Source organism: Labrus mixtus, chromosome 19, assembly GCF_963584025.1.
Source record: "Labrus mixtus chromosome 19, fLabMix1.1, whole genome shotgun sequence".
In the NCBI taxonomy this organism is placed as follows: domain Eukaryota; kingdom Metazoa; phylum Chordata; class Actinopteri; order Labriformes; family Labridae; genus Labrus; species Labrus mixtus.
In genome coordinates this window covers 12,367,636-12,394,830 of record NC_083630.1, presented here as the reverse complement: position 1 = coordinate 12,394,830, position 27,195 = coordinate 12,367,636, and the positions used below count along the sequence as shown (strand labels likewise).

At 40.5% G+C, this 27,195-nt stretch overlaps 2 protein-coding genes across 2 annotated transcripts; one reads left to right on the top strand and one right to left on the bottom strand.

The window, feature by feature from the left end:
* The first annotated feature begins 7,509 nt into the window (after window positions 1–7,509).
* Window positions 7,510–15,472, top strand: hgd (homogentisate 1,2-dioxygenase). The gene is made up of 14 exons (XM_061064410.1): window positions 7,510–7,677; window positions 8,933–9,004; window positions 9,227–9,315; window positions 9,423–9,528; window positions 10,255–10,314; window positions 10,405–10,496; window positions 10,662–10,696; window positions 10,839–10,918; window positions 11,217–11,316; window positions 12,255–12,379; window positions 14,085–14,189; window positions 14,275–14,401; window positions 14,804–14,985; window positions 15,080–15,472. Exons 1-14 carry the CDS (start codon window positions 7,663–7,665, stop codon window positions 15,224–15,226), a joined length of 1,335 nt encoding a protein of 444 aa, XP_060920393.1. The 5' UTR covers window positions 7,510–7,662; the 3' UTR covers window positions 15,227–15,472.
* A 109-nt stretch (window positions 15,473–15,581) lies between these two features.
* ndufb4 (NADH:ubiquinone oxidoreductase subunit B4) lies at window positions 15,582–18,636 on the bottom strand. The gene is made up of 3 exons (XM_061064411.1): window positions 18,424–18,636; window positions 16,398–16,541; window positions 15,582–15,715 (listed from the first exon to the last, which is right to left on the bottom strand). The coding sequence occupies exons 1-3, from the start codon at window positions 18,598–18,600 to the stop codon at window positions 15,653–15,655; spliced, it is 384 nt and encodes a 127-aa protein (XP_060920394.1). The 5' UTR covers window positions 18,601–18,636; the 3' UTR covers window positions 15,582–15,652.
* Between the last annotated feature and the right edge of the window lie 8,559 nt (window positions 18,637–27,195).

Genomic DNA, 27,195 nt, shown 5'->3' with positions numbered 1-27,195 from the left:
CCATACAAACCTGGGGTGGCGTGTGTTTGCACAGCCGCGTTGCCCTTTTATTGATTGCGTGCCTTAATTTTAATTCGATTGCGCGAGTGTCAAAAATTCCGCAAGAATCATCCTAGTAATGAGATAATCAAAGTAATATATGCAAATCAGTTATGTTGCCAGCTTATCAAAAGCGGAGTGCCCCCCCTTGAGTCTGAAGAAGTCCATTTATTCAGTTAGTGGCAATACCTTGCGCAAATGGCGCGATGCAAATGACAGTTGATTAGACTAAATTAAGAAGCTTGTTCCTCCCTGACCTTGTCTGAGTTTTATGTAAATGATTTTTTCTTGCTTTAATGTGATAAAAGTGCGTTTTATTTAACACCCTGGCCTTTGTAAACAAGAACAATATTTTTACTTTAGAGCAACAATGGTCAGCCTCAGATAACTCACTCATGTCAATAGCTTAGATGTCTCTATCTGTTTTCTGTCTGTCTGTCTGTCTCTCACAAATCTCAGAGTATCTTGACCCCGAGCAGCTCCCACAGGGACACAAAGTGTGCCGCTCTAACTTCCTTGCTGTGGGGGAGTGTGCCTTGAAGATAGACTAGGTTTGTGTGGAGTGTGTGTGTGTGTGTGTGTTTACAAGATTATGTGTGCTCATGTGTGTACCATAACATATTGTCTTAGGGGACAGAGAGAGTGCAGTTGAGACTTCCTCTCGGCAGGGTGTGTGGGGCCTGTAGATGGGAAAGGAATAAATCCAATATAGATTGCAGGGCTGCGCTGCCTCCCGCTGGGGACCCTCAGACTTGCAGGCCAGGATCGAAGTGCTTTTCTCCCCCTAAATTGGCCTGAGAGGCCGCAGAGGCAGCCGGACTACACCCCCAACGCTGGGACTGCCTACGACCTAATGACGGTGCTGGGGACAGACACACATCTACACATCCTACACACTAAGAACTCACACGCAATCTTCCCCAGATTGAAATAACATCAGTCACACACTTGCGCACACTTGGACAAGAAAACCACACAGATGTAAACATAGCCTCCTCTTTCTCTGGCCTTGAACACACTCATTCCTTGTCCAAAGACCATTCACCTCAAGTTTGCCTCTTCACACCTCACACCACCCCTCAAAACTACCGAGCTAAACTGCAGATTTAGAAGAGTCATCCTCTGTCCACACACTCCTGAGGGGAGTCGGGTGGGGGGGGGATGGTATAACTGGCACCACACTAAGAGTCTGGACTGATACACTTCTGCCCTTTGGTTACCCTACAAGAAAAACACCACCAGCACCCCAAAACCATTACACTTCCTGCCAACCATGCAGCCACTGTCATTTTGTTTCTGTGCAGGGAGCTAATTCTATTTGTGATGAGGTGTCTGATGTGTTGTTGGGTCAGGCACAGAGACGGTGTGACAGAATACCCTACGGCTGGACATTTGGCTGTTACTACGCCTCATTACCTGCTAACAGGGTATTTTATGCTAACTGAAGCATGCTAACTACAAAGTATTTTTCTGGAGTGCAACAGGTTGCAGCGGTATTCAAAAAGATATAGAACCATGCATTTATGATCACACAGCAGTCCTTTACTCTAACAACTACTGAAGTTGCGTGGTTTTTGGTTGCTTGTTGTGAGTACCATGTGTTTGCAGTGTCTAAAACTTAACATCAACACAGTTTCCAGCTTACTCTGCTCCTCCTCTTTTTTTGTGTTTAACGCGGTTACCTTTTTTTATTTTAACCTTTTTGAAACTATTTTACAATTTTAAGCTTAAATGATATATATCTTAGGACTTAGCAAGGAGGTTTAAAAGGAATGGATGCATTCTTAGGCTGATTATTTCATCTCTAAAACCTTTGATACAAACATGAATAATATTTCCTTGGATAATCTTAAGTGAATACAACAAACATTTGATGTTTAATCTTATCTGTTTGAGAAAATCACTGTAGTACAGTCTGCTGGAACTAATTGTAGTTTGTCTTTGTTTCACAAAAAGCCTGCCCATCTTTTTACAAGTGTCTTCTATTCTGTAGACAATATGATAAATCTAACACACTGATTTCAGTATTCAAGATGGTAGGCTACATAACAGGAAGGAGTTCCACTAAGGTTTTGTTGTGATTCTACATCATGACTTGTTTAAGATATTGTGTAATGCAGTTTTGTGTGATTCCAAAGACAGCCTGGCGTTCTAACCCAACTAGAATACTGCCCTATAAGACCATCGTCCTGGATTATACGACAGTACTGTGGCAGCTTTGGAGGACTTATTCTTTAATGCTTCAGGTGTCATTTGACCATGTAAGTGCATGCACACACAAGCACCTCTGCAGGTGTATGATCGATGCCTGCTGAAACCAAAAAATAACCTTTTTCGTGCTAAATGTTGGAAGTGGCCAAAAGGGGTCAAATCCATAGACTTTCCTATTGGTTAAGGCTGTGCCTCAGCCCTCCAAAGTGTAAGGTAGTTGAACACCATGATAAGTGCATATGCAAATTTGCTCGGCCACCAAAAGCAATCCTAAAATAGAATGAAAGTGAACAGGCACCAATAGTCGTATACACCACTTATGACCATGTGTGACTGCGCTCACACAATGCATTGTTGCTTTTACCACTTCTTGCATGTTGCACGCTTTATCCATGCTTCTCAATGCTGGCTGTATCAATGCTTACAAGTTAGTATTGTCAGCTTATTAGCCAACATATAAATAAAAAAGAAACTTGCAACACCATTGTGTTGTTTTTGATGTCATTGTTCAGTTGGTTTATTAGTGTTAGTCATCCCCTCGTCCACATTCTCGTCCACTGTGACTTATATCCCTGCTCTTCCATCTTGTATCTTCTCTCTCCTTCCTGTCATCTCTATTATTTTCCACTTTGTATTTTCTCTCTTTCATCTTACGCCTCTCTTGTCTGTTGACGCTGATACACCTCACAAGTTGTTGTCTTAGATTCTCAAACTGTGTCTTTGCCATGGGTGCATTACAGTATGCTTATCTAACACTTGCCCAGCTTTTTTATGCCTTTTAAACATGTCGTCTTTTGTGAAATATCTTATCTTTGGCTATGTCATGTAATAACTGGAGATTTCTAATCTTGTGTTATGGTGTATCCTCTGCAATAATGCAGCACATTGCTAACCATAATAAAGGAACATGCATATTAAATACCCTGACAGAAAAGACAAGCGCATGCACTACACAAACATAGGCCACAAACAGATACACAACTAAATCCTTTTGACATCAATAATTGGTAAATCCTCTGATTAACTTGTAAGAATGTTCCTTAGAGTGCTTAAGTAATTGTGTTTGTGTGTGTCCTTTTTTATTGCATGCACCCCCCTCTCTTTAAAGCACATCTTTATAACCAAGCAATTCCAAAGCAATTTTCTCTGTGGGAGGAGAGTGTAATTTTCTATTCTGTGACACTGTGATGTGTAAGAAACTGGGAGCCGGCGCTAAAAGGCGTCTGTAGTGTGTGTCTCGGTGTGGGTGTGAGCAGCTTTAATGGCCAACGCTGGGCGGGTGGCAGCGGTGGCGAGCGGGTGCGTGTCAGGAAGGCCATCATTTAATGACTCCCAAATAGTGCCCTCTTTGTTAGAGCTATCGTCCTGGAAACGCGAGGCTGTGAACCAGGAGAGCGCCACACGCTGCAACACTCTTTTATCTTCATATTAAACCATTTGCATAACATTAGTGCGATGGATAGGATTCAGGAGATACTCAACCTACTCAGGGAGAGACAGAGAGGGTATACTACATGTCCTTGCAAATCTAATCAGCGGTAAATGGAGCTGTCAAATGTGTGCGCGGCTCATGTCAGGAGTCATTTAACATTAAGCTGAAATGGTGTGTAACAGGGCTGTAATTACAAAATACAAGGAATCCAAGCTATTTCTTGTTAGAACTGACATCCAAATACAGCAGTTAGCCAGCAGTGATACACAAGATGAGGCCTCAGATGTCATGTGCACCTTATGTCCTTCACAAAGTTAAGTCTAAAGGTGTTTTTCTGGACATATTGTGCCATTTTTAGGAGTTGTACCGACTTGACAGAGTACAAAGAAGTAGCCAATTACAAGAAATTGCATCACTGCCATTTTTTTTTTTAACTGCTGATGTGTTTTGCAGTGATTGAATGGTGGCATCAGCAAACTAACAAAAGACTCAATTTCATGTTTTGTGGAGATTCCTACACACTTACCTATACTGCCTGGAGTCGTCTTTTGTTTTGCTTTGTGTCAAAACGAGACGCTGATTTTCCTCTCTGCTCAGAGCCAGATAAAAAGCAGAGGAACGAATATCATTACTGGAGATAGGCAAGTGCAGGAAAGTGTGTAAGCACACATTAATTAGTTGTTGCTACTTGCTACTGCCTGATTAATTTAATCAAAAGTACACTTGATCTTTATATAACTACCTGTGTGGATGTTGTAAATATGACATTTTGGCCCGGCATAATTCAAAGTGTAAGCTCAGGGAGCTGCTTTAAAAAAATCATTACTCTGGATGTGTTTCCTTTAAGGTTTGTCCATTGTTTAAGAAGCCCTAATGGCTTCTTTTTTTTTTTTTTTTAAGCATTTTTGATAAATATATTTGAAAGAATTTGTATGGATGACTGAGCTAAAGCTTTGAAGAGCGATAGTAGCCACAACACTGACGTAATAACAAAATACTGTTGTATGAAGCACAGCCATCTGTTTATCGTTTGCACCAATAAATCAACTTTTCTAGTTCATAATGTAGAAAAACAATGCTTGGGGTGATTTAGAAATGTTGTCATGATGTAGTTTGTCCAGTAGAGGGTGCTCTGACTACACATTTTAGAATACTCGGCTCATTGTCTGCAGTCACATGTGGCAGAGAATCAAACCTCGGTGCACGGTCTGCACTGGATAAATGGTTTAAATGTAGAATTATGGGACATATGCTCCAAATAAGTGTGTTGTTTAAAAGAAAACATTACTCCGAGTACGGTAGTTGTTTTATAGTCACATTGATGCAAAAGTGACATTCAATCCACATTTAAAAAGTGTATTTTCATACCACCTCAAAGCTCAACCAAATCAGCTGCCATGTCTGTGATCTGTGTTTCCCCTCTTAACGCCCCAAATAGTATCAGTCTTAAAAATCCCTAATGGATGGGTTCTTCCACTGAATTGATAATGAAAAAGGCCTAGCTCACACATTATAAATCTGCAAAAGTGATTTGGATTGTTTAGCTTCAACAGGTCTGCATTAGTGTGTAGATTCACATATACATACAGCTTTGGAAACCTTATTGATGCACTGACCTTATTGATTTTTTAAAAAATTATTTTCAGATTTACACAGATTTAACCTATAGAGGTTTATCATCAAGACAAACGGACCTAACCTGTGTTGGCTTTGGGGGAATAATAATGACAGATTCTCAGAAAACTGAATTAGTGAACAGCAATGCAGAAAGAGAGAAAGAGGTACCACAAATCGCTTTGCCTGAGGAGTATTTTAAATATATCATTTTGTGTCCATTGTATATGGGTGGGTATACAGGACAATCTCCATAGCTAAATGTGCCACTGATAGATGGGATATTGTGTGTGTGTGCGTGTGTGTGTGTGTGTGTGTGTGTAAAATGACCCTTTAAATGAGTTCAGAGTCAGAAAAAGTTGTTAAAAAATGGCAAATACATCATAAATAGATATGAATGTTTGTACTATCAAAGGCCAAAGGTGTCAACAAATCGTAGAATAGACACATGACTGTGTGTGTGTGTGTGTGTGTGTGTGTGTGTGTGTGTGTGTGTGTGTGTGTGTGTGTGTGTGTGTGTGTGTGTGTGTGTGTGGGAGAGAGAGAGATGGGAAGAGATTGGTTGTTTATGCATTCAGGGGTAGACTGTGCCAGGTGAGTGTACCATTTACCATCAAACCATTGAGTTCAGCAGGCATCTAATAACAAAGCATTCATGGCCCACTTACGCATGCATAGATATAACTGTCAGTAGGCAACAACAGTCTCCCCTCAGCCATCTCCAGCTATTCCTGCTTCTCTTAAAACACACACACAGGCACCATCCGGATTGGGCCCAAATACTCTAGAATTCTATCATCAGACTCGGGATGAAATTAAAATCGCTCATTTTCTTTCTCCATGCAAGGAGCAGATCAATTTCCGGAGACTGGGACGTGGTATTTTCCTGCCATTGGGCTTTCTCGTTTTCGGCACAGCACCCTGACTGGCTGCCAGCGGGGGGCCCGGGCCTGACTGCACGCCTCGTCGGAGAACAGTTACTTCTGCCGCGGCGAGTTTATTTGCGCCTCGCTATGAGAATTGCCATCATTTACCCTTCCCCAACACCTCCCAAAAAGAAAAGAAATAGACAAGAGGGGAAGCGAGGCAAGCATGAGAGAGGCGAAATTGATTCTTTTTGATACATGCTGCACGGGGGACATTAGGTCCCCCTCGTTTGAGCATCTATTTCAAAAAATGAACTGAATAAATTTGGCGTAAAGTAATGTATAGGCTTTTTGGAGGCCTTTTGCTATTGTTCATGAATGAATGAATTGCTCAGTGCAGCATGCAGAGGTTTCTCTACGATTGATGCTGGTTTTAAGAAAAATCATTTAATTATGAAGCTGTACAGGAATAAAGACTCATTGAAATAAAACCTGCTCAGTATTTGTTTGCATTATTAAATTAAAAACAAGCCGATGAACTGTTTCTGGGCTCAGCTGGTTGTCTACCTCTTGAGTCTGGTTCCGCTCCATCTTTCTGCCTGATATCAGAAGGTGTCTCCTTACCTCTGGTGCAAAGTGCTTGCTCATTGGTCTATTCATACCTGGGGCTCTTTTTAAACTGTACTACAAAGGTTACAGTCTACTTCATGCTTTGTGTTATATATATATATTTTTTTTTGCGGTTGGTCACTCGCCTATGAATCCCACTATATAGATTTTCTGTCTGTTTGTTTTGCAGGACGTGAGGATGTGCATGATTTGTTTGCACAAGCGGTTCCACATGAGGTCACATCAATCTGACCATGCATGATGACAGTACCTTTTTTTTTTTAAGACTTATTGTGTTCATGCACCATCATTTATAAGCTGCTCATTCTTCTTACTTCCTCGAAGTCTACACACGTCTAAATTGTTTATATCACTATAACAACTTAATGATAATTTAGATTTCATAGTTTTAAAAGAATATCAATATTATGACAATCGCTCATTTCAGGATCAGAGTTTTTCGAGACCCTAGCAGGAAACGTAGCCCCACCATCCCTCATAAACTGTATACTGAAAGTGTTTTACGTGTTACCTGAATGTTGCACTCAAAGCTTTTAAATGTATTCTTCTTCAGTCTTGTTTGTTTTTGGCTGTGACACGTGTTCTTGTTTGCGCACATTTCGGCCATCTGACCCTTTCTTCCCTCTTTGCACGAAACCCAGTCGCTGTTACGTCACGGAGCCCGTCAAAGGCCTAATTGAACCCATATTGAGAAAGAGGAGAAATCCAGCCCACTCTCCCACTCACTTCATATAACGGTATGCACGCGCCCTGCAGCCGATTTTGGCTGAACTGGGATGCTTTGAAAGTCAGAAGAGGATAGCTGCAAGTTAATCTGTAACCACTGCAACGCTTTCAACAGCTACCAGGAAAGTTTGAGCAGACTGCACCATGGCTGGACTGAAGGTAAGGCAGAGTTTACTGTTTCCAACACTGTTGTTACAAATGGGAGTAGAACAACATGTTACTCAGAAGCTTCAGTTTATCGCAGCTGAGGAAATGTTTGCATTAATATGAAGAAAGTGTACCTAAAAGTGGTTGCCTAATAGTATATTTCGTTTTTTTCTCGACTTATGTAAAGTTTAACTGAGCATCGATACATAATTAACTACAACAGAAGCAGTCCGGCTGACTGACTGAAGGGCGGCGTTGTCTCCAACCAATCAGAGCGCTGGATACAGCAGCTGCCCAGATGTGGTCGGAGTCGATATAGCTAAAGCTTCACAGTAAACTTAAGTGGAAAAGAACAAACAAATCAATGTATTTTTGCAACAACGATTAGAATGTGTTACCTTGCTGACCTCTACTTAGTCTGGGTTGTATGCCTATTGTTGAACTTATTTTTCCTTAAAGCTTGTATTTTCGAGAAAGCATTGGTTTCTTGACAGCTTTGGATTTAATGTGTTTAGAATAATGTGGCAGGGACACGTGGATGTGTCACTTGGCTGGCAAACGTTTTCACTTGCAAGTATTTTAACAATGAAAGGTGACAAAATGAGTCATTATATGTGACAGGTTATGCATTGTTTAACTCTTGATAAATGCTGGATATCATGTTTTTCCACCCGCTTTGCTACTGTGACAGGAACATTTGAAGAAAATCGTACTTTTACATTATTTGTTCAAGAGGCACAAAGAGAAGCAACAAATGTTTTTGCGCACGCACTCGGGAACGCGCACATATGGTAACGATCAGCGACTTTGGGTGCGTTTTTTTTTTTTTGCAGACCAACAATGAGTCAGCAAAAATATACATAACATAGTGGCAAGAACTATTAAGATGAAAAGATATTTCTGAGGATAAATGGCAGTGTAGCGGGGGAATAGAGTAATAATCCTGTTGAAATATTGATCAAAAAGCACTGTGGATGATGTTTGTGTAATTAGTCCTTCTCTGTAACACAAAAATAATAGATGACTGTGAGGGGGGAAATTTGGCATAACTGCAGTTTGTTTTATCATGGATCTAATGTGAATCAATGTGACAACAATTAACAAAAAGACAAGGCTTAATGACAAGCCTTCAGATTTAATTATAACCAGCGTGAACACATTTATCCTGCATTACAATGAAGCCTCATGGAGTTTTCATGTGTATTTGTGATTTTTCACTTTCACTTGGCTCAACTGGGGGAGTTCAATGTCTTGCTTTCTCTTGCAGTACCTGAGCGGGTTTGGGAATGAGTTATCCTCGGAGGACCCTCGATGTCCTGGGTCTTTACCTGAGGGACAGGTAATATACGTGCACACCAGGACACTCATTGGCCTCATTTTGACTTTATTCATCGGAAAAAATAAACATTGTTTTAGCTTGCTTTAATTGTGTTTGTACTTAATGTGACACAATAGGAGTTAGGATTTGTAAAATCTTCATGAAAATCTGATCCCAAGAGGGGTGTAACTATCTCTATCCCATATTAACACACGATCTGAACACTGTGCCATGTCTCTCCAGAACAACCCTCAGGTCTGTCCATACGGCCTCTATGCTGAGCAGATCTCTGGCTCTGCCTTCACCTGCCCCCGGCCAGCCAATAAGAGGAGGTATTCATTTTTTTTTTTTTTTTTTTTTTAACTTTTAGTACAGCTCCCTTATCTCTTCATGACCACACAGAGCTTATGCTTAATTTCGTTCCTTTTTCTTCCACCAGCTGGTTGTACCGCATCTTGCCCTCTGTCAGACATAAGCCTTTCACAGCAGAGCCCTGTGGAAACCTGACAGAGAACTGGAACCAAGTGGAGCCTGATCCTAACCAGGTACAAAAAGGCTCAAAAGTTAGAGTTTATGTTCATCATGTCTTTTGGACAAAGCAGAGAAATTGTGAATCTTATTAAAAGCCCTTTGAGCCTTTTACCTTTTCAATTTATTCTTAGATAGGAAATAGTGGTAATCAGACAGAAGTCACAGTAGCTTTCTAAGTTACCTTCTTGCCAAGAGTTCGGGACTACATAGCTGTTACCCCATGTTTTGCTGTCTTAATGCTATGCTAAGCTAACTGGCAGCTGGCCATAGTTTTCCATTGCCCAGCAGACATGAGGATGATCTTCAGCTACTGCTCTGCAAGAAAATAATACCATGTTTCCAAAGTGTCACTTTAACTCCCTGAACTGATCTGCTTCATCAAGTTTGTGGGATCAGATCTGATCAGATTTACTATTTTGGCATTTTCAGCAAATAATAAATAAAAATGCACTTCAGCTATGATAAAAAATTAAATTCTGATGGCTGCAAAGACATACATGACATGACCTTTTTAACTAAGCGAATCTGCTTTGAACAAGTTAGAAAAGCAGTAAGGAACATGAATGTGTCATCAGTAAAGAACCAAACAGTTCTAACGTTTGTATTATCCTATAGTAAGAAGCTAGTTGAAAAAAATGTCTTTAAATGGCCTGCAATTTTTTTTTGTTGTTGCAGCAATGTGTTTCTTAAATGATGCTGTGCCTATTGAATTAGCTGACTGATGATGCTTTCTACCACAGCTGCGATGGCTGCCTTTCACCATCCCCAAATCTACAGAGAAGAAAGTGGACTTTGTAGCTGTAAGTCTACTTTTTTTTTTTTTTTTAAATACCCTATCTTTAAAGATACTTAAATCCCAGAAAACGAATGTATGCATCTCTATGTTTCAGGGTCTGCATACTGTCTGCGGGGCGGGAGATGCCAAATCCCGCAACGGCATCGGCATTCATGTCTACACCTGCAACACCTCCATGGTTGACAGGTGTGTGTGTCTATGTGTGTATTTGTGTGTATTTGTGTGTGTTTGTGTGCAAATGTGCCATTATGTGACAAATCGATGCATTTTCACATATCAAACAGCTAGAGAATCTTTGGTTACTTTGACAATCATTTCAAAGCTCTCTCTCTTTTTTTTTCCTTGTTTCAGGTGCTTCAACAACTCCGACGGAGACTTTTTGATTGGTGAGGAAAGAGAGAGATGTTGATGTTTTCACTGTCATCTATCAGAAGAACAAAGATAGCTCCATTCTCAGCACTTATTCTCCCTCATATTTCCTTCTTTTTTTTTCCCATCGCCTCTCTTTTGGTCTGTTTGTCTCTCTAGTCCCCCAGCAGGGTGAGATCTTGATCACCACAGAGTTTGGGAAGATGATGGTCGAGCCCAACGAGATCTGTGTGATCCAGGTGAGGTCTATGTATTCATCTTAAAATAAATCATTGTGTTTGCCAACTCGCCGCACTACCATATTCAGAGTGTCAGAGTTTTGAACATTTTGAAAGTGACCTTAAAACATGAATAATAGCTGAAAGTGGTTTTGGGCTAAGACAAGCTTGACCACAACAATTTCCCAATTGCAGAGCTTGAGATTTTCCCAAACACATTAGTCCACGAACCCATGTCCACTCTGCAACAGATCATCCTACAATTTATATAACAGCATTCAATTTCCCTTCAACACCACTTCTCATTTGTTTTCTCCAGCAAGGGATGCGCTTCAGTGTGGATGTCTTTGGAGAAACTCGAGGCTATATCCTGGAGGTGTATGGAGCCCATTTTGAACTCCCTGATCTGGGACCCATAGGTATGTGTTTAAACATGTTTGTGTGTGGAAGCATCTAGTTCTATTCATCCTTTGACCTCTTCATAATAATCTCTTTATGTCTATGTCCTGCAATTTCACCAGTATAAGTTTTCCCGTTCTCCTCCACATCTGTGTTTTCACCAAAACGGGCAGCACAGCTTTAGAGATTAAAATACGTGTCAGTTTTCCAGTTCACCATAACGCTCCTGAACAAAATATCTTAACATCTATAGGATGGTGTAAGACTTTGTACAAGTATCCATGCTCTCCACAGGAAGAATCCAAAAGTCTATAGTGAACCCCTGACTTTTGTCTAATGCATGATGAGGTTAAACTTTATGTCTTACGAAACATAATAACTCTCTTTATCTCTTGATTGAACATGAAGAGCTATAAATATGTAACATGTGTTTTTTTAATAGTGTGCGTTATTCCTGCAAATCTAACTTTGGTTTGAGGGCTAATGAGCAAATGTTACTGGCAACAAACTGAGCTTCAACTAAAATAGATTAGGATTAACTTTATCGTCCCAGTGGGAAATTTGCCTTGGACTTCACAGTGCTCTGATGCAGTAGCAACATATTAAAATACATTCATTCATCAGTAAAACGTGTCAGTTAAATAATGATTAAAACACATTAAAAGTGTGTTACTAAAACCATAAATATGTAATAATTATGATATGATAATGATAATTAATGTAATGAACAGTGCAGGTACAGCCACACATCTACACACACATTCACACCCACACATACATAAATAGTAAACATACATCATGTTAGCATGTCCATTTTAGTTTTTAGCTCAGAGCACAACCATACCAAAGTACAACCTCACAGAGCTGCTAGCAGGACTGTATAATGGTTTATGAAGGTGATACTTTCTAATGTATACTGGTATGTGCAGATGTATAACTCTGTATGTATGTTGTGCAGGTGCCAATGGTTTGGCCAACCCCAGAGATTTCCTGTGTCCAGTTGCCTGGTACGAGGATCGCAAAGTGGCCACAGGTTACACCGTCATCAACAAGTACCAAGGAAAGCTCTTCGCCAGCCAACAGGTGTTATTCTTGTGTGGTTTCTGTACACTCAAATGTACACACAAGCTCAATGAAAGAGGCCTCGATATTTGCCATATGTGGCCTATTACCCTATGCAGGTTTGTTTTTGCTTCAGTAAAACCCATCGAACCGCAACAGGAAACTGTTCAAGTGAAGCATAAGATCCATTAGCTGTTCCTGCAGGTTGAACTGCAATCCCCGTTAATATGGAAGCATTAGCTGTTATACCATGCAGCAGGTTTCCGCTTCGTCTCCGTTGCGAGTCTTAATCACTCATAATTAGTTAAGGCATATAATGGAGTTAGAGACAGTGTACCTGTGAAGCCCACTTTCTTAAAAAAAACCAAAAAAAAAAACCTTCCAAAGTTAGGCATTCATTTCACCGGATTTGTCTCCTGAAATGATCCTGCCCCTCCTGAAATGTCCTGTTGGGTGCATAATTGGATCGACCCATAATGTTTGACAGGAGGTTTTTCATCGAGACAGGAGGAGGTGGGAGGTGGGAGTTGAGGGGTTGTAACCGTGGAAACCATGTCAAACCACACTGTTATTATTCATTGTAGGGAGTACACAAGGGAAAGATACTGTCTTATATAGCGAAACAAAAATTGTCAAAGACTGTTGCTGCCTCTGTTGAGTATCTGCTGCCGGTTTTGTGTCAGAGGTGGAGCCTCCGGACTGCGCCTTACACCCTTTTCCACGCATGTACCCTTACTAAAACAAAGGGTGAGGCAACAGTGGTAAGGAAAAATAAGGTGGAGGAGACTCAGGGGCCTCGTCTTAGGGAAGATGCTGCAGCTCCCGTCTGGTCCTGCTGTTTTGATCTCCCGCAGAGTGCTGAAATTGCTCAAATTAACTTATTATTTGCTTGACTGGGCCAATATGTTTGTGTTTTGTGTGCCAGTGTTCACTCTCCTCCCTTTTTGCCTTCGTTTTAATTGAATGTAGTGGAGCTACCGCGGTTGAATGTCCAAGAGATTTCCTGCGCCAGGTTTCCTGAAGGCCTTTTTTGTACGCTAACTAACTGTAAATGATGTATCAGTTTAAGGTTTTTCTTGGTTGTTAAGTGCTTAAAGAACATTTTTTGTGTATGCATATGTGTGAGAGGTTTTATTTGATGTGTGTATTGGCTGTTCGTGTGTCGAAGTGTTCCTGCGCGTGTGTGTAAGGAGCACGCAGGTCACGCAAGAGGCTGCTCGAGTTGTAATGAACTATATTGATTTCAGAGCTGCTGTTGAATGTCTTTTTTCGCAGTGACATTATCAGAACAGAGAAACTATATAAAATTGCTGTGGTTTTAACAATCAAGATAAAGAAATATCTCTGCACCCACTGTTACAGCTGCCCCCCCCCTCCCCCCCCCCCCCCCATAACTGTGCCAAGTGAGCGTCAAAATGCTCAAGTTTGGGAAAGTTTGATTGTGAAGCCAATTACCCCATAATACCTGGAGCCTCGCTTCACAAAGAACAGGGGGAATGAAAGCGACGAAAGAATGAAAGAAGCACACCCTCTTTCACAATCAACCCGTTTCATTATTACCATTTTTTTTCATCTCTTTATGTCAAGAAGTACTCTCTGGGAATTTAAGATTACAAAGACATTATTCATTATTCCTTTTTTCGATGTGAAAAGCTCAATTTAAAGTCTTTTGTGTTTGTTGCTGGGGTAGACTCGTCTTATTTGTTTCGCTCTGTGCTCTGCATAGGATTTCTCTCCGTTCAATGTGGTGGCTTGGCATGGGAACTATACACCGTACAAATACAACCTGACCAACTTCATGGTTATCAACTGTGTGGCCTTTGACCATGCGGTGAGAGTCTACAGACACAGACACACAAATTCCCTCACCTCTCTGTGTTTTCAGCCCCTAAAGTGACAGTTTTACTTTCCTTTAGGATCCATCTATCTTCACTGTCCTGACTGCCAAATCCACACGACCTGGTGTGGCCATCGCAGACTTTGTCATCTTCCCCCCTAGGTGGGGTGTGGCCGACCACACCTTCCGTCCGCCGTACTATCACCGTAAGACCACGATGCCTTGCTTCATGTTTAAAGCTGCTTGTTCACATTGTAGGAGAGGAGAAAGCAGGAGGATATGACTTTCAAGAGTTAAAATGTCAAAACAAGACCCAATTTGAATCCTTATTTGAAGAGTAATTTCAAATTTTGTTCTGTCATTAAATGAAACAAGCCAGTCAGAAGATAATGTGCCAATTTATCTAATCCACTGGTTGAGTAAATTACAGTAGGTGACAACAACCAACCTGCCCTGTGACTCTTTTCCTTCACGGCACCTTTTGTCTGTTAAAAGCACAGATCAATCACACCATCTAGTGGAGATTAGTTTTACAGCTAGCGTCTTAAAGCAAGCTTCAACCTTGCACCACAGTGTTGTGTTATACCTCCACCTGCTTGTCACTTTAGGTAATTGCATGAGCGAATTCATGGGTCTGATCAAAGGCCACTACGAGGCTAAAGAGGAGGGCTTCCAACCAGGAGGGGCCAGTCTGCACAGCATGATGACGCCTCATGGCCCGGACGCTGAATGCTTTGAGAAGTGCAGCACCGCTGAGCTCAAACCTGAAAGGGTTGCAGAGGGAACCATGGTAACCAAAAATATGAATGAAGTTTCAAGATCAACTATGTTTTTTTTTTTTAATGATTTAAAGATTAGGTAAATGTATTCTTTCCTTCCTTCAGGCTTTCATGTTTGAGTCCTCCTTCAGTATGGCAGTGACCAAGTGGGGTCTGCAAACGTGTCAGAGACTTGACAAGGGCTACTACCAGTGCTGGGAACCTCTCCGCAGCCACTTTGACCCAAACTGGAAGCCCAGCAAACAGCAGTGAAGTCCCCCCAAGAAGATCATTGAACCAAAATATAACTGAGAAGAACTGTAATTTCACTTCATTGAATAGAACTAATATTAATCTGATATTTGTTGAACTCAAATGTTAGTTGTTCCTGTTGAATAGATCGATGTCAATAATTTCTCTTCTGCTCAAGTAACTCAAACTAAATACGTCCATCAACTATCTGTCCTGCACTTCTGTCTCACTTGTCCAGTGTACATCATCAAACCTGACCTAGCTTTTTCTGCATTTCGCATTCCTATTCTGTCAACGTTTTAATAGTTCATACATTACTCAAGTGTGTATTTTCTCAGCATTCCAACTTTTGCCTCACAAATCAAAACCACATGACTGTTTTTGAATATAGCATTTTATTTGATTTATAATTACACACACTTGCAACACTAGGACATAAAGGGTGACTCATGATGACAAACAGAACTTGCGATCGAGGGTTCCAGCCTTGATCATGGCCTCCTTTCTATCCTGTAACACAGAAAACAAACAGCTGATGGGTTAAATCGGTTTTTGTGGCAGGAGCTATCAAACCTTCATCCTCTTACCCTTCCACACAGAAGGACAAACATTAGAGCCGTGCATGGGACAAATGCACCAAATTCTCGCTGTTATCTGATCTCTACTGGCCAGGGCTTGGACGGTGATTCTCCATGACAATAGGGAGGAAAATGAAAGCAGGGCAGCATTTATTTCAAATGTGAATCAACTGTGACATAAGGAGAAAGTATTCCTTATAACTGGTCGTATGTGTGTAAAGTCACTGACACTTTAGTATTGATTAAAACAAAGCAGATAGATTTAATAACAGGGAGCAGTAGGTCTGGAAATAAAGATCAGACATTTGCACTTAATGAAAGATTATTCTAACATGAGTGAATAATTAAGTCTATCATTCTAGCACGTCATTTAGCCTAAAAAAACTGGGCAACTAAAACATCAATAAAAAATCTCAAATGATCTATTTGTGCTCAGAATTGATGTATTTTCAGGCCTGTTGTCACCTCTGTCAGTACACAAATAATTTACTAATGCAAGCAAGGATGCATGGATGATGTAGTAAAATGGAGCTGCAGCTTAAGGAGACAAAAACGAGTTGTGTTATTCATTCAAAACTTTTTGGTATTCGATTTAAAAAGAGATCAAGTCATACCCTGTCTGTCTTGAAGACGTAGTACAGAACGACGAGAGGTACGACTCCAAACATGGCACCCAGCAGAGAAGTCTTGAATGTGGGCCTGAAGAATGGGTAGGGGTTGGCGCGTGCATACACCCAGCGTGTCAGGGCAGGATCGTCCTGTAAATACAGAACGATGCAATTGATTTTAATGACGACCCGTGTATACTAAATGTTTACAATAAAAAAAGGACACAAATGTTGAATTGAAAAGAGAAAATTAAACATTTGTTTTCAAGATGATAGAAAACAGTTGGGATCTCTTACTGTGTTGGTAAGCAATATGACTGTATGAAACGCAAGTGAATTTTATTAACGTAACCCAAATCCAATCATATCTACACAAAGTCCCACCAATTCAAGTGAAGAAGAGTATAAAACGTTTTTATTTATTTTTATTATTAGACTTTCAGCCTTCATCTTGGGACAGCTTGAGAGAAACAGTTGGGGAGAGGGGGGGGGGGGTGAACCCATCAACTAGTGTGAGGACCAGGAGAAGCACCTGCGCCCAGTGTGATGAGGACTACTTGACAAGTGTCCTAATCTGAGGCAAAATAACCAATCCCTTATTGGAACACAGACATTCATCCTTGTTTTTGTCCTAAGATTTGAACACTTTTTTTTCACCTGCAAGTTTAATCAAAATCTTTGTAAAATAATCGTATTTCTCCTTGCTATTAAATATCTCTTCTAGTTTACCTAGACCTTTTTCAATCTCCATTCAAGAGTTTGCTTGCTCTGTGTTACGCGAAGGTGTTAATCAATATGACTAATTATTTCCTTAATTTCACAGGTTTATGTATTACACTTAATGTTGGCTTGGTTCCATCACAAAATACTGAATGTGAAAATAATGTATTTTACACATATTTTGCACGACATTTAACATTACTTTAAGTACAGTCGTCATTGTTCGAGCATTTACGCTATAAACTATCACATTTTACTTATTTAAGGAGGCACTATTCTGCCCTACAAAGGCAAAAGGCAGTAACTTCAATTTTTTCAAAAATGAGTTTTTGTCATTTTTGGAACATTACAGATTTGCTTTATTATGTGGACAGATACTTTGAGTCAATTGTGTTTTTGTTTTTTTGAGAAAATAGTTTGTTGTATTTGCCTTAACTTCCAAAAGCCCTCGAGAAACCAAAGCAGAGTCCAGTAACTTCACTTATAAGTCTCTGCCTTTGTTTTGCTGCGGATCAAAGTGAAGTTACTGTTTCACTGCAGTGGAGTTAAGGTGTTATGCCTTTGTTTTAACATCTGTCATCAAGCACTTCTGACACCCACAGTAGCTTGACTGAAGTGTAGCAAAGAAACAGTGTTGGTTGTGTTATTTTAACCATGCAACCAAGTGAAATACAGTAACAAATGGAAGTGAATGCCTTGTGTCTTGGCATGACCTCTTATTATTGTACAGGCAATGCAAAAGGCAGAGTACCTTAACTTCCAAATAAGGGTCAAAGGTCATGTTTGAGCTAAAGATTTTTATGCACATTAATAACCTCAGTAAAAAGACAAAGAATTGCCACATTTCCAATATTCTGGCTGGACAACAAAAAGACTTTAAAGTCATTTTTCTCAGGTCTTTAGTCTTTGTAGGGCAGTGTAGTCTCCTACATAAAGCTGAACATTAAGGTAACACTGTATGCGGGCATATTTCATAATGAAATTGTACGTATATTATCAAGGTAAATATTCAACTGGGCATTAAGTCTAACACTGGTTGATATTCTATGTAAAGACATAAACAACATTGGCTAACCTTCTGGAAATGGACAGTTAACATTAATGCTACACTGATGTTTGTTTTATAACTTGATGGTTTCCAGTAATGCCATCCTGTTCTTAGTGTTAACACAAATGCACAAACATACTCTGTATTGTTATCTTGTGAAAAGTCGGAATAAATGAGTGCATTGACGAAGCTACTGTTACAACTCTCCTGAAACATTTACAAAGGTGACATTGCTATCTGGTTAGCACGCAGGTAGCCACTTACAACGAGCGCTTTCCTGTGCGGGTCATTCAGCTGCATCTGATACTGCCTCTTCAGGTTCGCTCGTATTGCGGCTCTGTCTTCATCGGCACGTCGCTTTTCGGCTGAAAGGTTGAAATACTCGTTCGGGTCCAGTGTTTTTGGCCGACTGGCCAAGGGCGCCTCTTGGTAGTCCGCCATGATTGTTTGACGACGGCTGAAAACGTGAACTCGTGAAATATCGCGTTGTCGAACGTCCCACGACTCGGCGTCACCATAGCAACACAAAGCGTCCTCTACGCCGCACGACTGAAAAGAAACAATGAGTAGGCCTACAGTGAACAGAAACCACGGCAAAGACGAAAGTGATGACGGCTTTCAGTATGAAGAAGTTTGTCTTGAAGATGAGCGTAGTTTTATAGAGGGAGAAGAAGATTTGGAGGCAACAGTGAAAGCTATAAAAGAGGCCAGTGCGGCTGCTTCTGGAGCCAACACAACCTCCACCACAGACGTCACACCTGAGGCCGTCGATGACTTTTTACGCAGCTTTCTCTTTCAAATGGGTATGATAGAAACACTCGAGTGTTATCAGGCAGAGTGGACCGAGCTGGTACAGAAAGGCCTGCTGGACACAGGGCGGGTTGGTGCGGTACCGGAGGTGTACACTGAAAACAGGCGCTTGGAGAGAGCGCTTAAAAACGCGCAGCGGGAGCGCGGAGAGTACAGCAAGGCCGGCTCTTCCGCAGCCGAGACACTGCAGAGGGTCCAGAAGGAAAGAGACCTCCACAGGCTGCAGCATAAGCGTGTTGTCCAAGAGAAAAGCAGGCTTATCGAGGAAATGAAAAAACTTAAAGGGCAGTGCAACAACTACGAACCTGAAGTGAAGCGGATGAATGAAAAATACAAAGCAGTTTTAAAGCAGACCATGAAGGTGAGCTTGGAGAGGGAGAAGTTGAGGTCAGCTCAGCACAACACCCCAAACTGTGGAGATGAAGAAGAACTGAAGACAGCATGGACAACTCATCACCTGATCCAACCTAAACCTCCATCATCTGCAAAATCCAAAGCAGGCAGCCCCAGGAGGGCAAATATTTGTTAAAATAAATATAAATAAATAATAAATACAGCTTACTTCACGTGTAGCCTCTTATTAACACTGCCTAGCTTTATTTTACAGCACAGTTTAAAAGAAGGCCTAAATTATTTCCTGAAAAATGAAAATGTTGACGACTATACCAAATTAGCAAACACATTTAATAAATTGGCTACTTTTGTAACAAAATAATTTATCCTACACCCAAAATAGTTATCTGATATAAAAAATAACAATTATTCATTCATATTTCATCGACATATTTAACTGGATATTTCATATGGATCAAATCTGTTGTAAAAAAAAACAGCTTAATTCTGAGTATGCTCTTTCACTGTAGAATAATGTTACAATGTTACTATTGATTTAGCAGACGCTTTCATCCAAAGCGACGTACATCAGAGAGTAAGTACAACACTAATCCAGTCATACACCGCAACCGAAGCAGCGGGAGCAAAGCGGGGTTAAGTGGGGATCGAACCCTCGACCCTCTCGACTCTACCAACTGAACCAAAGCCATAGTAACATATTTGTATCGTTATGATAGTTTGTTCCTTTTTTTTTCGAATTTAGTTTGAATTCCTTTAGAACTGTAAAACATTGGTATTGAAGTGGTATCAGGGTGTTTTATCTTGTTTTTGCAAAAGCCATATTCATTTTAAACCATTTTCTCCTAAATATGTGATCCTAAAATGATACTAGTTGGTTTTGGTGCACAAAGGGCAATATGGACTGTCCCCTTGATAGTTTCTCTTCATTGTGTAGATTCAAAATTAACATAAACAGTTACATTTTCTGCTGATAGTGACAGTGATTTTAGTTTTTTCTTTATCAATCCATTATTGCGCTGGTGTTGAAAGTTGAGTCATGTTGCCTTCTTTCAAACACCAGGGGGCAATCTTTAGCAAGTTTTGGAGAAATTCACTGTGAATATGAGCAAACTGCAAGTTAGTCCAGAGAACACCAGGAGAGAGGAATCTGCTGAGCTGCACTCAAACATAAACCAGTGGAATACCAGAATAATTCCTGCACAAAAGAGTTCTTGTTTTTTCCTTCCACAACCACAGCGATGCAACCAGGTGTCAACATAAAATACTGTACTAAAAACAATACGCAGCAGCCTTACAGAGCTAATGTTGCCATTTTGCTGAATGCAATACAATTGTTCTGGTAACTTTCTAACATTTCAGGAATGCAATATAATTTCCCTACTTTCTTGTAGATATATTTCAGTTTTAAAACATATCATTGCGTTGCTGTCCTTTTCATTGAACTGGTGAGAATATCCTGTGCACGGGTTGCTCAGTTATTTCAAATGAATGATGCATGCATTGATATCCCATGTCACGCATAAAAACAATCTTCTCCATCATACACTTCATAGCTGAGTGGAAGAAGATGTGTTACAGAGATGCTGAGAGAGCTCTTTGATACGATGAGGCCTATAGGCGTACGTGTGGCCAAATGATTTATGGTCCTCTCAGGAGCCTTTAACGCTCCACCCGCTCTGCCGTTTTGAAACATCCATTTATGACTTCAAAATTCAATGTGAGACCTGCACACTCCAGGGCCAGCATGGCTTTCTTCTCTCTCTCTCTCTCTCTCTCTACACATAATGTTTGGCGAGAGACCCAGCCTCAAATGAAATATTAATATATGTCTGAGCCGGCAGGCTGCAGGCAGATCTCATGGACTTGGAGTTGAACTGTGGCAAGTTTCAGAAACGCCACCGCAGTATTTTTTCTCCCTATTTTCTCTATTGTCCTTCACTGTCAAATTCAAAAGCCCTTTATGTCTTTCCCCCCACACAACATGTCATATTGTGTTCTTTATCATACATTCAGGATGCTGACTGACGTTTATTTTGATGCACTCCCAATGCAATCTTTATATCAGATAATAGAGAGATATGGATGCAATACAGAGGCGGAGGCGGTAACACAGTGAGACGTAGATAAGGAATGAAAAGGATTTCTATCAGCAGTCTGCGATAGCTTGCAAGACTTAATCACTCCCAGTCATCACAAGTCCTTTTGTGCTGTTTTGGCCTTCCTAAATTACTCCTACATGTGAGTCTGGCTTGGAAAGCGGAAGGCGGTTTCTTTTCCAACCACAAGCTTCAAGTAATTTTCTCCTTATTCTGGTCCCTGAAGTGGTTTGTAAAATCAGAGACAATGACATAATGTGTTCTGCTGCTCTTTGGTGCTTCTTCATAATACTTCCCGGCCCAGAGATGCCATTACTCTGCTGCCCTTGAGGAATGTAACCGAGGAATTTAATGTCCCTTTTCCACACTTGTTTTCATCTATAGTGCATAATTGTGCCGTTTAAAGACTTTGTCATTTTCACAAATGGTTACAAGGTCAATGAAGGGGAGGCCTGAGGCAGCAGGAGGAGTGTGCCCATCCTTTCCTCCCTGCTCAGATCAGAGGAGACATCTTTCACACTCTGTAGAAGAAGTTTTCAGCTCTGTGGCCTTGTCTTGAATACCCCAGGCTGATTTGAATTCCTTCTCTGTTTGCGCGACTCCCTGGGCTGCCCTCTCCGCTGACAGGTCTGTCCACTTCACAGCCCGCGACGACCTTCGAGTCATACCAAAAAGAAAGAGGAATGAGAGGGAGAATATTCACGTTTCAGCACACTTGGCTTAATCAGTCTGAATCCCACTGTCTTGTTTAGAAAAAACAAATAAAAGCTGGATTACAGTTAAATCTGATTTAAGGATAGCCATAGCCTGGTTACCAGCTATATTTATGATGTGTTGGCTCTTTATACCTCAATATATATCTTTAAGAAATGCAGCCTTCACAATTTATCATCAATTCTCCCTGCCATCCCGTTCTAATTTATAAATATGAAATTGATTCCCCCTGTCTGAGCGTATTCCCTTCTTAATAAATCAGCTTTCTGTGAACTTACGTGGCCAGTGGGTCAAACTCAGCAATATTTTCTGCTTTAATGCACTGAGCAGGGTAGAGATTGGCCTGTGGCAGTGACTCAGCAGACATCCATCATCTTCAAAGGGGAGCTACACGCATGAATTGCACATATACAGAATAGACAAAATCATGTACTTTCTGTCAGATTTGCACATCTCTGTTCTTGGCTTTTATGTCAATTGTCAGATTTCTGGACAATATTCGCTCCAAACCAAAAGGCAATTTTTCCTGTGAATATCAAGCAGTGAAGAGTGCGTGGACTGCTGAGGCTGTATCAGAATAACACATGTTAATGTTGGTATGTGGACATCTCTTAAAATCAATTTTGGTCAAGATTGAGGAAATGCTCTAAAATTCCTTCAATATACAGACAATGAAGTCAGAAAGAAAGGTGACCAAGCTGAAAATTAAAGTGATTTTTCTCTTTTACCAAAAGTTCATGTGGAGTAATTTTCCAATTATACCTGGTGAACAACAGGTCCAACCTTATCAGTTGATTTTACATACATTTACAGTTGCACATTTCTGTAGCATTGCATTAGAAAATATTTAAGTTTTTAAGACACTTACACTGCAAAGCTCTCTCTGGGCTTGGACTCACTGGTGTAGCAAAGATGAGGCCAATAAAACTGCAATTAAAATCCCAAGGTGGCTTGAAGCCGGGACATGCCAATGTGAGTTCAAGAATGGGCAAGTGTTGTCTGAGTGCTGAGAGCTAGATCATGGTGGTGTGCAGCAGTTAGGTTTGGGAGTTCATGGTCGGGAGGCAGGTAGATTTCAGATTTAAATCAGGTTGCTCTACAGTTATGTTTCTTGAGCCGGCAACCATCTGGTTCCCAACATAAGTCCCTACAGAGTGAGCTACCCTGAGCTACTGCCGCTCATGTGCAGAAGGTTCCAATGAGGGTAGGTTTTGGATTTTAATAAGGCGTGTAGAAGATAATAACTTAATTTAAGTCAGGATTCTCAGCTGCTACGTTTCAAATTTGAATCAGGATTTGCAGCAGGTTAGTCTCTGACTCTAATCAGCAGTTAAAAAACATGTGTAAACACCACATAAATAATGCTAGTTTATTGTGGGCTTAGTATCACAGGTATAATCTCCACACTGGAGTCACATCAGAGCATCAAAAGAAGAAATATATGGTGTTTATCACTTCATTGGAGTTCCAGGAACTTGTAGAATGAACACATCTCCTTATTTAGACATGGTGTGTTGGTTTTTACATTACTTTGTCACATGTTCACATGTGAAGTCTACTGGTTACATGGTAGACTGGACTATACAAGTGGAACACTAACAATTTGTATTAACAATAGGTAATGGGATATCATTAAAGATAGTGACTACAAAGGTCTGTAGGCTATGTAAGATTAAAGATCTGTTTTAGTGGAAAAAAAGGGAGAACAGTTGACAGGCATCTTCTAACGCAGATGATGGCATTATTTGGATAAGAAAATGAATATGGCTGCAAAAGTGAATGAATTCTGCATGAGCCAATAAATAACCCTTCGCTTCGCCATACATGTTGAAAGGTCACCAGGCTGATATATTGAGCTGACGTCACAATGCTGTTACTGAAGACTCACACATATCTCTCTTTTTTTCATTAGGGCCCAAGTGATGTGACAGGGATGGGCTTCTGTGACGGCATTCAGAGGAAGTTTTGACAGGCAGAGTTAGGGAGGCTGTTTGGAGGAGGTGATGTCAGGCCAGAGAGGAATGACAGGAGGTGAACGAAGACAGCCAACGCCCTGTATCTGATCTGATGGTAAGTGGCAGAAGATGAAGAGAAGGAGCCAAATTCAGCCTGAAAGCGCGGTCACAGTCTCAGGTCATTGGGAAGAAAGAAGACGAGGAGAACCACTTGAGGAATACAAAGCAGGGAATACCCTGTCAAGACTGAAAGTCACAAGAAGTCACATTTGAACGAAATTTGGCTGTTGCACTTTTACAGCCAAGTTAAACAAAAAAAAAATTAGCTTGACTTTTCATATGGTTTCCACCAACATTTTCACATCTTTATGTTGACTCAATGCTGTGAGCAAAGAACACAGCAACATTCCCTCAGTCTAGTCTGCAAGGACATAACTCAAACAACCAGAGTATTAGACAGATTGTAAACAAGCCAACTGTTTAGCCAGATTATCTTAACCTCTCATGTGAAGGTAAAAATAAAAATAAATACATCCAGAATACCGGTAACAATTTCTCATTGTACAGGAATACTTTATTCATTCACAACTATAGCAAAACCAAAATCAGTTCATCTTAAAATAGATTTGACTAAGCCAGTTAACTTCCCATTTATTCTCATGATGTTCATGTTTACCTAATTTTAAAGGGTTCCTTATTTCCTAACAAACCTGCCAGTGATAGTGTCTTTCCTATATCAACTCGTCAAGCTGCTGTAGCTGTTGCTAGGAACAGTTTGATGAATAAAATAAATATTGGACATTTTTGGAAAAACAACTCTTACGGACATTTTGTAAAAACAAAGTATCTTGTGTGCTCAGGTCAATATCTTGTGCCCACAAGATAAAGATAAAGATAAACGTTATTGATAAGATAATTATATTGTGTGCACAAGCAACAGAATAACTTCAGATATTTTTTTTTAACTTCTGGGATATGAGGGGCTCCGTAACATGCAGATATGAATTGATGTTAATATTGCTAAACAGTTTGTGTAGATGTTCAAAGATCAGAGCAGTGCAATGATTACGACATAGTTTATTGACTGACTGCTCGTGTTAATGCCTAATAAGACTTTTTCAAAGCAATGATATCATTTACGATACCATACAGTGACACAATCATGCCAAGAGCATGAATAAGACTCACAATAAACCCTAACTGTCTATTAGATAGAACAACACTGCAAATGACAATGTGTTGAAAAAGAAGATGGACATATGCTTCTACACAGTAGGCTAGTTGTGTAGGTATAAATCTTAGTTGGTCATATCCTCCTCGTAAAAAAAAAAATTGCTCCTCTCTGCTGAAGGAGAACTTGTTTGTGACTGTCTTTTCCCACATTGCATGCTGTTTGGGACGAGGAGGGTTCTGTCAACACAAACTAATACTTACATTGTGGTTTCCACTTCTTGAAAAGGATGCTTAAAGCCACTAACTACGTACGAAACCTGACTGAGCTTTTATGGGAAATTCTGACGTATCCCTCTGCCCGGCCATTTCCTACCGCAATCCTATAGATTGAAGGCTTCCTAATTGTTTTGTTAGAAGTTATTATCATCGGCTTTGTTCTCGAGGGGAATGACGAGAGGCTAAAATGCGGCACGCCATAACACAACCACGATGTCTGCGAAAAAGTTGTAAAGATTCCCTTTGTGTTGACCACACACAGAGACATGTGCTCAGGTTGAAGTTTGAATTTTTATTTAACATTTACATCACCAGAGGAAGCGGGTTTCTATGGTTGATTTCTGTTGAAGATGAGTTTGTGTGAACTGTCTGCAATGTGTTCACACGCTCGGACTGTTCCCCTTCCCCCGCTCAGGTCATCAATTGGGAGTTTCCAAGAATGTATTAACCCACGGGTACTGTCAGTCAGTTTATACCCTGCTGGAAGCCGTCACAGCCGTGTGTCTCCCTTGTTTTTTTTTCTCTCCAAAAATAGAGTATTAAGATCATGGCCTTTATCATTTCTGTTCTTCTGAGAAATCAGAATGCCATCCTGTGATTGTTTTCACCAAGACGACACAGAGACAGTCACAACCTAATCCAGGTTATCAGATGACTATGTCAACGGCTCAGGACTTTGTCTATTTTCTCCCAGAGCAGCTGCTGAAGGATATTCAGCATCAATTATGGGATTCAGAGGAAAAAGCTGAGTTTAAAAATAACATTTTGTTGTGTAATTTCCCCCCCTTTTCCTTCTGTTTGTGTCTATAAAAAAACACAATAATAAGACTGTGAGGACTGCATACTTACGTCATGCGCTCAGGGCTTTGATCAGTAAACGAGCGCAGGATGACTCATCCTATTCACTTGGATTGCCTTACACATTTACACAGGCTCGTTGGCCCCATCAGATTGCCTCATCCTCTGGATTTTCTGGTGGCATCACTCCGAGTGGTTCTGGGGACAATTTTAGGCATCATTTTTGCTGTTTTTATTTTTAACCCAGCGTACGCTTCAGTGTATTGTGCTTGTTTTTGTCAGGTGTTTTGCTGAATTTGATACGCTGAAAAAAGGATGAAGACTCAGATGCAGAAACAGCCCACATTTCACACACATTTACGTCAGTGTCCTGTGAAAACACTCAAACAAATCTTTTTGTCCCCACCATGCTGTGTTTCCATTTCCGGCCAAATGAATTTAAAACGGCACATGATATTTAAATAGACAAAGTTTGACTTCTTAAACAGATGGTCTGCACTACATTTAGCTCACATCCACATCCTATTTATTTGCTCTTGGCTTCTGTTGTATAAATGGATTATGGCCTTTTAAAGAAGAAAGCTTCCTGCTGCTTTATCCTGCCAACAAGGCACAGTACCTGTAACACTCACCATCCCTATTTGGGGACTTAATGGTGTTTCAGCCCGTGATACTTCATTTGAGGTCTTAGGCACTTATGTTGGGAAGCTGTGTTTTTCTGGGAAAGTGAGAGGGAAAGACTGAGCTGCTACAAAAACAGTTTCTTAACCAAATGTCAGTATGTGTGACGATTAATCACTTTCATAAAGAAGGCCCCAAAGAGAATAAAGTTACTGATGTAGAAAAACTTTAACACAATA